General features: G+C 46.6%; 1 protein-coding gene across 5 annotated transcripts in view; it reads right to left on the bottom strand.

Annotated features, from left to right (window-relative positions):
• The window catches only part of SYNJ2 (synaptojanin 2), a 102,746-nt gene that overhangs the window by 30,574 nt on the left and 61,237 nt on the right, over nt 1–10,935 (bottom strand). For all 5 annotated transcript variants that reach the window (XM_073894155.1, XM_073894157.1, XM_073894158.1 and 2 more), the window contains exons 8-11: nt 9,487–9,659; nt 7,907–7,988; nt 6,993–7,142; nt 6,752–6,917 (exon numbers count right to left, since the gene is read on the bottom strand). In XM_073894155.1, coding sequence (XP_073750256.1) covers nt 6,752–6,917; nt 6,993–7,142; nt 7,907–7,988; nt 9,487–9,659 — 571 coding nt within the window. The remainder of the gene's footprint in view (nt 1–6,751; nt 6,918–6,992; nt 7,143–7,906; nt 7,989–9,486; nt 9,660–10,935) is intronic.

Here is a 10,935-nt window from a genome sequence, read left to right as displayed (position 1 = left end):
AGGCAGTCGCCCAACCAACTGAGCCACCCAGGCGCTCCCCCCCCCCCAAAAAAAATCTTAAAAACAAACAAAAAAAGGAGGCTAAAGCCACCATAACCAGTACGCCTGCCTGGGGCATTTTTGTCACAAAGTCCCGAAAACACAGGACCAGACATTCCTCCTCCATATGCTTTAACCAACCAGACTCCACAGGGAGTCTCTGCCTCAGCACTTCCTCCACGATCCAGTGGGGACATGAGCAAGGGGACACTGCAGCCTACCACACTCCGAACGCCTGTATCTAAGACTTGAAACGTCTTACCCCTTCTCTGCCTTTTTCACCCTCCATCCCTCAGGAAAGGTTTATGTTTGCTTTTTGTTGGACTCAAGTCTTTAAAAAATCCTTACTCTGAACCAGGTCCATCTTCTACATATCCAAAATATATTCCATTTTTTAAAGTAGTGACTTACCTCACACCGAAGTCATGCCTACCTACCTACTTAGTAAGACGCTGTGCTACGCAGACCCTTATTTCCGGGTCGACACAAATAACCACCTTGGCTGTTGGAAGCCAGGTGAGAGTCTCCCATGGAAGAATGGAAGCAGCAAAGGGGCTGTGAAACCATGTTAAGTACGGGCAAATTAATTTTTCAAAAATTTCTTAAAGCTTACACATTCTTGTAAGGAAAAATGTTGGGTTCTCCCCTTTTCTCCACTGAGAGCTCTATAGCATTTACAGGATCTAGGTAGTAAGATGCCATTAAAATTCCCTCAAAGAAACCTCTAGCTCATTCACAGGTGGAAGCTAAAAAACCAAAACCACCGTAAAAACCATGAACTCATAGATACAGAGAACAGACTGGGGGCTGAGGGCGCTGAAGTTGAGAAAGGTGAATGGAGTCAAAAGTACGGTTATAAAATCAGTAAGTCCTGGGGGGCCACCATAATTTATAATACTGTGTTGCATATTTCAAAGTTGCTAAGAGAGTCATCATAAGGGTCTCTTCACAAAAAAAAAAACTTTTTTGTAATTATGTGTGGATGGATATTAACTAAACTTACTACGATAATTTCACAATGTATACAAATATCAAATAATTATGTTGTGCGCGTGAAAGTAACAATGTCCTATTTCAACTGTATCTCAACTAAGAAGAAGAAACCTCTAGCTATTGACAGAAGCATGACAGTCTTGGTCCCTGAGAGCAGGAGCTGTCCTGAGCCCCGGAGACAACCATTTCTTCTCCCTCTTCCAGTTCTATAGTGTCCTGGGACCCTAACAAAAGGAGGTCACTCTCATGGGAGACTCCCTGGGACAAATGATATCTGGTCATGGGGATCAAGAACCCACTGGGGCTGAGAAAGGGTTTCCGGTAGGAGTTAGCACTCCGAGAAATTGACATGTAGAATAGTACAGGGTCTCCTGCAGCATCTTCTTGACTTTCCCCCTCCTCTTGGCTTGGAAACATACAAGAAAGTATAAGAGTGGGCTCGCACTCAAGGCCAGAAAGCACAGGCCCCCAGGAAATACAGTGATAGCTGCTACTGTATACATATTTTGTATATTCCTCTGCCTCAGTCATGCCAGGACCAGGTACCATTCAACTAGAGTCCATGCCTATCAACCAAAGCCTACCAGAATTACTCAAGCTGGCCAATCCTAAGCTGTTTACCCTGTCTTGCCTTTCCTGCGGAAACCCCAATAAACCCCTGTGTGGCATGCCCTCCATATCTAGGACCTGCAAGTATAGTAGAGATTTCTTTAAACTGAAGTAAAATTGGTATATAACATTATATAAGTCTCAGGTGTAAAACATTACAGCTCTACATCTGTATGCCCTACAAAATGTCTAGTTACCATCTATCACCATACATTTGACCCCCTTCTCCCATTTGTCCACCCCCCCCACCCCGGTAACCACCAATTTGTTTGTATCTGTAAGTTTCCTTTTGTTTTAGATTCCACGAGTGAAATCACGTGGTATCTGTCTGTCTCCACCTAACTTATTTCACTTGGCATGATACCTTCAAGGTCCATCCAGGTCATTGCAAAAGGCAGGATTTCATTCCTTTTTGTGGCCAAGTAGTATTCCAGCGTGTGTGTGTGTGTGTGTGTGTGTGTGTGCGCGCGTGCATGCGTGCGCGCACGCATTACATCCTCTTTATACATCTAGTGATGGGCACTTGGCTTGTTCCATTTCTTGGTTATTGTAAATAATGCTGCAACAAACATAAGGGTATGTATATCTTTTTGAATCAATATTTTTATATTCCTCAGATGAATCTGCAGAAGTGGAAGGCTGGATCATATGGTAGTTCTATTCTTAATTTTCTGAAGAATCTCCATACTGCTTTCCATACTGACTGTGCCAATTTACATTCCCACAAACAGTGCACAACGACTCCCTTATCTTCACAACCCTCTCCAATGCCTGTTGTCTTTCTGACCAGTGTGAGGTTAGATCTTACTTTCATTTTGATTTGCATTCCCTAGTAATTAATGATGTTGAACATCTTCTCATGTGCTAGTTGACCATCCATATGTCTTCTTCGTAAATAGGTCTATTCTGATTCTCTGCCCATTTTGTAAAAATCAGGTTGCTTGATTTTTTTGTTGTTGCTGGTGAATTGTAGGAGTTCTTTACATATTTTGGATATTAACTCCTTATTCAATTAGGATTGGCAAAAATAGGGCACCTGGGTGGCTCAGTTGGTTAAGCGACTGCTTTCAGCTCAGGTCATGATCCTGGAGTCCCTGGATCGAGTTCCGCATCAGGCTCCCTGCTAGGCAGGGAGTCTGCTTCTCCCTCTGACCCTCCCCCCATCTCATGTGCTTTCTCTCTCTTTCATTCTCTCTCAAATAAATAAAATCTTTAAAAAAATAAAAAGGATTGGCAAAAATATTCTCCCATTCCGTAGGCTGCCTTGCATTTTTTTTTTCTTTTGAGGGAGGTAAAGTGGGAGAGGGAGAGAGAGAGAGAATCTTAAGCAGGCTCCATGATGCGGGGCTTGATCTCACAACCCTGAGATCTTGACCTGAGCTGAAACCAAGAGTCGGACGCTTAACTGAGCCACCCAAGCACCCCTGACTTTTTTGTTCTGGTGATTTCTTTTGCCATGCAGAAACTTTTCCGTTTGATGTAACCCCATCTGTTTATGTGTGCTTTTGTTTCCCTTGCCTTTGAAGTCAGATCCAAAAAAACAATGCTTAGAGCAATGGTGGAGAGCTTACCACCTGTGTTTTCTTCTAGGAATTTTATGATTTCAGGTCTTATATTCAAATGTTTAATCCATGTTGAGTTGACTTTTGTGCATGGTGTAAGATAGGGGTCTAGCTTCATTTTTTTGCATGTGGCTGTCTAGTTTCCCCAATACCATTTATCGAAGGGATGGTCTTTTCTCTATTGTATATTCTTGGCTCCTTTGTCATAAATTTCCTGTCCATATATGCATGGGTTTAAATCTGGGCTCTCAATTTTGTTCCATTGTTCTGTGTGTTTTTACACCAATACTATATTGTTTTACTATAACTTCATAGTTTAGTTTGAAATCAGGGAGCTGGATACCTCCACCTTTGTTCTTTTTTCTAAAGATTGCCTTAGCTATTTGGGGTCTTTTGTGATTCCATACAAATTTTAATGTTATTTGTTCTAGTTCCGTGAAAAATGCCACTGGAATTTTGATAGGGATTATACTGAATCTGTACATTATTTGGGGTAGTATGCATATTTTAACAATATTAATTCTTCCAAACATTAACACAGAAGATCTTTCCATTTATTTGCCTTTTTCAGTTTTGTTCATCAGTATCTTACAGTTTTCAGAGTACAGATCTTCTACCTCCTTGGCTAAATTTATTCCTAGTATGTTATTCTTTTTGATGTAATTGTAAATAGAACTGTTTTCTTTTTTCAGTCTGATGATTTGTTATTAATGTATAGAAACACCAGAGATTTCTGTATGTTGATTCTGTAACCTGCTACTTCACCAAATTCATTTATTAGTTCTAACAGGTTTTGGGTGGTCTTTTGGGTTTTCTATATATAGTACGTCATTTGCAAAGAGCAACAGTTTTATTCTTTCTAATTTGGGTGCCTTTTCTTTTTCTTGCCTAATTGCTGTGGGTTGGACTTCTAATATATGTTGAAAAAAAGTGGCTAGACTAGGCATCCTTGTCTTGTTCCTGATCTCAGGTGAAAAGCTGAAAGCTTTTCACCATTGAGTGTAATGTTAGCTGTGGGCTTGTCATATATAACCTTCATTATGTTTAGGTAAATTCCCTCTACCTACTTTGCTGAGAGTTTTTATCAGGAATGGATGTTGAATTTTGTCAAATGCTTTTCCTGTATCTATTGAGATGATCAACAGGATTTTTTTAAGATGAGAGAGAGAGAGAGAGCACACAAGAATGGGGGGGAGGGGCAGAGGGAGAGGAAGAAGCAGACTCCCTGCTGAGCAGGGACCCTGGGATCATGACCTGAGCCAAAGGCAGACACTTAACTGACTGAGCCACCCAGGCGCCCTGATCAACAGGATTTTTATCTTTCGTTTTGTTAATGTGGTATATCAGTAGATTGATTTGCAGATGTTGAACCATCCTTGCATCACTGGAATAAATCCCTCCTGATTATAAATGATCCTTTTGATGTGTTGTTGAATTTGGTTTGCCAATATTTTATTGTAGATTTTTATGTCAGTGTTTGTCTGTGACACTGGCCTACAATTTTGTGTGTGGGTGTGTGGCATCCTTGTCTGGTTTTGGTATCAGGGTAATTATGGCCTCAAAAAATGAGTTTGGAAGTATTCCCTCCTCTTCAATTTTTTGGAAGAGTTGTGAAGGACAGATATTTAATCTTTGAACATTTGGTAGAATTCACCAGTGATGCTTTCAGGCCATGGGACTTATATGTATTGGGAGGGGGTTTTTTGGTTTTGGTTTTAATTTTCAGCCACTCTATTTTATTTTTTAAAATCTCTATGCCCAACAAGGGGCTCAAACTCACAACCCCAAGATCATGAGTTGTGTGTTCTACCAACTGAAATAGCCAGGTGCCCCGGTTGGGAGGTTTTTGATTTTTGATTCAATCTCCTTACTAATAATCGGTCTATCCAGATTTTGTATTTCTTCATGATTCAATCTCGGAAGAATGGTATTTATCCATCTCTTCTAGGTTGTCTGATTTGTTGGCATAGAATTATGTGTAGTAGTCTCCTGTGATCCTTTGTATTTCTGTGGTATCAGCTGTAATCTCTCCTCTTTCATTTCTGATTAGCGACCTCTCCTTTTTCTTGGTTGGTCTAGCTAAAGTTTCATCAATTTTGTTTTATCTTTTCAAAGAACCAACTCATAGGTCTTTCCTGCTGTTTTTAAATCTTTATTTCATTTATTTTCCACTCTGATCTTTATTACTTCCTTCCTTCTACGGACTCTGGGCTTCATTTGTTCTTCTTTTTCTAGTTCCTTTGGTTGTAAAGTTAGATTGTTTGAGATTTCTCTTGTTTCTTGAGGTAGGCCTGGATTGCTTTGCTCCTTCCTCACAGAAGTGCTTTTCTGTGTCGTAAAGATTTTGGTGTGTTGTATTTCTGTTTTTGTTTGTCTCTATTTTTTTTTTTTATTTCTCCCCTGCTTCTTTGATGACCCATCATACGTTGTTCAGTAGCACATTGTCTAATCTCTACATTTTTGTGTTTTTATCCAGTTTTCTTGTAATTGATTTCTAGTTTCATACCACTGTGGTCAGAGAAGATGCTTGATATGATTTCAATCTTCTTGAATTTATTAAGACTTGCTTTGTGGCATAACATATGACCCATCCTGAAGAATGTTCCATGTGTACTTAAGAGGAATGTTTATTCTGTTGGCTTTTGGGTGGAATGCTCTGCTTATGTCTGTTAAATCCATCTGGTCTAATGTGTTGTTTAAGGCCAATGTCTCCTGATTCATTTTCTGCCTGGATGATTTATCCATTGATGTAAGTAGGATATTAAAACCCCCGACTCTTGTTGTATTGCTGAAATTTTTCCCTTCAGGCCTGTTAATATTTAAATATCTTAGTGCTCAGATGCTGGGTGCAGATATATTTATACCTGTTATGGCGTCATTTAACGGACCCCTTTATCATTACATAATGCCCCTTGTCTACTTTTAGTCTTTGTTTTAGAGTCTCGTTTTGTCTGCTAGGTGTATAGCTATGCCAGCTTTCTTTTTATTTTCATTTTTGCATAAAACATCTTTTTTCACCCTTTCCCTTTTTGTCTGCATGTCTTTTTTTTTTTTTTTTAAAGAGAGAGCACGAGTGAGAGCGGGAGGGGGAGAGGGAGAGAGCCTTAAGCAGACTCCATCCATGCTGAACATAGAACCTGATGCCCGATGCGGGGCTCGATCTCATGACCCTGAAATCATGACCTGAGCCAAAGTCAAGAGACAGACACTTACCTGACTGAGCCACCCAGGCGCCCCTGTATGTCCTTACATCTGAAGAATAAACTCTCTTTTTTCCTGAGCCTCCTTTTGTGGCTGTACATGACTGATGATCTCATAGAAGAATACAAACCGAAGCTCTAGGCTGCTTAAGTCCCGTGGTCAAGCTGAAGTCATAGGCCAGAAGGGCCGAGCACGGAACAGCTCAGAAGAGTGTCTGCTCCCTGCCTTTTGGGATTACATGAGGAGGAGAGGGAAGGACTGGCTAGCACAACCCGCCCCCCACACACTCCCTCCGGGTGGCAGGGCAGCTAGACATCTCCATGCAAGCAGAGCAGGAGCCCCCTTACCCAGCAGGGCCGTGTTATCCAGGAGCATCCTTCCTTTGTCTGCAGACTCCTCGGTGTAGACATCCCCAACTAGCAGCAGCTTGATGGCCTCCTGCTTCACCCCATCAAAGAAGTTGGACTGGATAGTGCGAGACACGGACCGGGCCCCATCCTTCAGCTTCCCTACCTGCCATGAGCCAGACCAGAGGCCGTGAGAGGGATCCATGCAGGCCCTCCCTCTCTCCCTGTGGCCTGCCCTTACCTTGGCCTTCCCTTCCAGGGCCCGGCTGCCCGTGAACATCTTACTCAGGCTGTGCCCGTTCAGAGACCACATGGCTTTGAAGGACTCCACAAAGCGGTCAGCGATGGGCTTTGAATTCAGCCCTAGGCTCTTGAGCTGCAGATGAAGGACCTGGATGAGAAGTAAGGGACAGATGTCACTGTCTTCTCACCTGGAAGCTCCTACCACCCACAGCTGCTTTGGGTGAGTTGTCATGAGGCATTATCCCAGTGAGTTCCCGATTTGGCAGACTGTGGATCACTCTGTGCCCCTCCAGAGAACAGGGAATCCTTGCAGCAAAGAATGGGGCTTCCTACCACAACTCACCCAACTTTATCCAACCTGGTCTTCATCATGCCACCAGCCCTCCTTGGGCCCCTTACTCCTGACCCACTCCCCCATGCCCTGACCACCAGAGGGATGGAGAGCAATCAGGGATAGCCTGGCAGACAGCAGTGACCCCACCCCTTCCCCCCAGCAGTGAGCCAGGAGAGGTCAACCAGGCATTAGGCCAGCAGGCCACTAGACAGACTCAGGTCTCCCTCCCAGGCTTCAAATCCAGCCTCATCTCAGCCAGCCTCACACAGCCCTTGCCCAATCCAATATTCACAGTAATCATTACAGAGAACCACTGTTTCTCAAGGTGGCCCCTGGCACCTTTGGGTGACCATGTCTGGGATGCATTCCATAAAGTGTGCCTACAAATGGGGCGAAGGCATACAGTGGTATGGGCAAACCAGCCACCTAGGCAAACCTCGCTCTAAGATGCCTGGCACATCTCTGCCCCACGTTTCCACCGTTAGAAAGTTAGCTCAGTGATGTCCCCCTTATCTTGCCGATGGAGGCATGGGACATGACCCAGGTGGCCCAAGGGGCCTCGCATGGCAGGGACAGACCTCGAGTGCGATGAAGCTCTGCACTGTGTTGGTTCGGTCCAGGCAATCAAGGCAGTTCATCCGCAAAGTGCCTTTCTGAAAACTTAGGAGAACAAGAAATGCAAATGGTTACAAGTTGCTGAAGTAGCAATGGCTATAGCACAATAGCCTATGTTTAACTGCAGGCCTCCGAGAAAACCGGTGCCGACCCTCGCCTACTCTAGTAGCCCACCAGAACCCCCAGGGCACACACCCTGAGGGACCCCAGCATGGCTGGAGTGGCACGCACAGCTGGGTAGTTATGAAATACGCCAATTCTCATTATCTGCCGTACTCATGTTCTAGAAACTTTCCATAAACAATGAGTGAATTGAGGGGCGCCTGGGTGGCTCAGTCAGTTAAGCGTCTGACTCTCAGGTTTCGGCTCAGGTCATGATGTCATGATCTCAGGGCAGTGAGACTGAGTCTGGCGTTGGGCTCCCCGCTCAGTGGGGTTCGGCGTGAGATTCCCTCCCTCTGCCCCTCCCCCTGCTCAAATAAATAAATAAATCTTAAAAAGAAAAAAACAATTAGCGAACTGACCCATCAGCAGATTACAAATGCTGAACTACTGCTCCCAGGGGAAATCTAGGGTTAGGTTCCTGCGGGCCTCTGCCCTCACACGTTTTCACCAACTACTCAACACATAACCTTGTTTTACAGCTGTTTCTGTTTAAAGGCACTTTACTATTGATTGCTGACTCATTAACACTGACCTCCTAGTCAACTGCCCTCTAACACAGCTGCACCAAGCTTCTCTGTCACACGTACTTTCCCCATCAGACACATCACAACCACCTTGGGCTTGGAAACATCTTCCAGCTTTTGGCACTACACTGGGTGCCATTTTAAACAGTGAAATCAATAAAATGCACAAATATGTGACCACGTGGCACCACACAGACCACAAAAAGGACACTTTATCGTTGGAGAGCTGAAACCAAGAGGCAGAGCGTCGCCTGGCTCCCCCTCAGCTGGGAACATGATGTACTCGGGGACTCAAATTTTTCACAGTTCTGAGCATGTCTGTGAATGACCCTGAAAGGTCCACAAGTACTGATTTGGGGGTTACAAATAAATGTTCGCAATGGACCAATGTGCAAATACAGAATCTGTGAGGAATGAGGATCGACTGCATTGTGATTTGAGGAAAGTGGGCTTCCTTTTCCTGCTCAGCTCTGGGCAGGAAAATCCAGACCCCGGGCTCCTCGGGCAATGGAACTGACACCAGCTATCTGTCTTCACTCTCATGGGCTTTCCTCAGTTTGGACAGTAAGTTCTATGGTCGCCACAGCTCCACGTTTTCACCTAGTCCTTTCATTTATCATTTATTTTGCCAGAAAACCACACTTTGCCGTCTATTCACAAAATGCAAAAGCATGTTCTGAAGGCGGGAAGGGGAAGAAGGCACTGGAACCCGGGACCCCCCTCATCCCTGAGCCTGTGGTCCCAGACACTGCAAGTGTAGCTGAGCAGCAGGGGAGGTACCCAGCCCGGGAGGACCCCCGCCGCTCCGCTGGTCACCCGGCACGAGGAGGGGGAGGATGCAGGTGGAGACTCACCGTGGACTTACATTCTCGCCCTTGGCGAACACGTCCAAGTCATCCCAGTGCAGCTTCAACTGGGGCCTCAACAGGTTCTCCAATTTCTCTAGCTTCCCACCTTTGGCAAACTGATGGAAGTCGAAGTTGATCATAGGTGTGTCACCGGCGTGGCAAGAGGCCCAGAGCAGCTTCTGTAGGTGGAAAGGGAGAGAATGGCAGGAGAGCGAGGGAAGGGACACGGTGACCACAAACCGCTCATGGCTGGGGGTGGGGAGGCTAATCGGGGCGCTTGCTAGGGCACACGCTTTAGCTTGAAGGCGTATGGGGGACCGAGCTGACTATCCGTGCTGACCCCGAAACGGAAGAACAAAGACTCGGAGGGCAATACTGCAAAGAGCATCTTGCCTGCAGCGGGGCAGGTCCAGCCCGGGCAAAAGACAGCTGGAGCAGCTCTGGTTCCCTGGCTCACAGCCCTGAACCGACATCACCCTCCCGCAGGGCTCTTGGGAGGGCGCCGAGGAGGGAAGGACCACTCTGTTCTGCCGGCACCCAGGTGTCACCGGCCCGCCAGGGACAGGGCAGCCCAGCAGGCTGTGGAGCTCATAATCCAGCTCCCTGTTGATATGGTAACCAGCCCCATCCTGACAAGCGTAAGCCTCAGGCGGGTGTGCTCACTGGTGCCCAATTCTCCCATCAGGGTCCTCTGGGTCCAGCCCAGTGAGACTGCGGGATGGGGTAACGCGTGGTCGGGGCCCGTGGGCCCAGGCTGGCGCAGGACCTGGAGGGGAGGCGAGGCCAGAGATGGGAACGCATAGCAGGTGGGCTCCAGGCAGCGGGGTGTTCCTCACCGAGGCCTCCGTCCCACACGAGGAACCTCCCGGGCGACTCCTGAGCTCTCTCAGGAGCCCTGTGGTAGAAGATGAACCGGCAGCCTCCTCAGGGCACCTGGCCTCAGGCCTGTCCCACCCTGCACCCTCCTGCATAGCTTCAGGTTAGACTTGTCCAGAGTCTCTAAGGACCTTGAAAGACTAGAAGGGCTCTGGGCCTTCTGGTCCCTGCAACTCAAAGTGCCCATCCACTGTGAGCCAGAATACCAGTCAGCGCATGGTTGTGACCATCCGGAGAGTCTTGCTAGGAAAAAGCAGCCCATGGAACTGAGTAGTGTACTCCTTCGCGACGTCACATTTTGGAGTGAGCCCCTTGCTGGGTCGTGGCCTGAGGACCTCAGGTCGGCGGCTGGCGCATGGACCTCAGGGCTGAGGGAGCCGCCGCTCGGTGTGACACCAGGGGGTCTCCTCCAGGCGGCATCCCCCTCCTCCCTCCTCCCTGCCCAGCAGCCTGCCCTCCTCCACCTGGGGCCACGGGATCACTGCTGCCTCCTGGCCGACTCGTGACAAAGAGCCCGTCAGCAGGGGGCACGTCTGCTGACGGATGGGGTGCTGAGGACATCCCCTCTCCATAACTCAA

This window comes from Callorhinus ursinus, unplaced genomic scaffold (genome assembly GCF_003265705.2).
Source record: "Callorhinus ursinus isolate GAN/ISIS: 27379988/994484 unplaced genomic scaffold, GSC_fseal_2.0 scaffold6, whole genome shotgun sequence".
Taxonomy (NCBI): Eukaryota; Metazoa; Chordata; class Mammalia; order Carnivora; family Otariidae; genus Callorhinus; species Callorhinus ursinus.
Note: the sequence above shows the minus strand (reverse complement) of the source record. Positions and strands in the feature narration are given on the sequence as shown.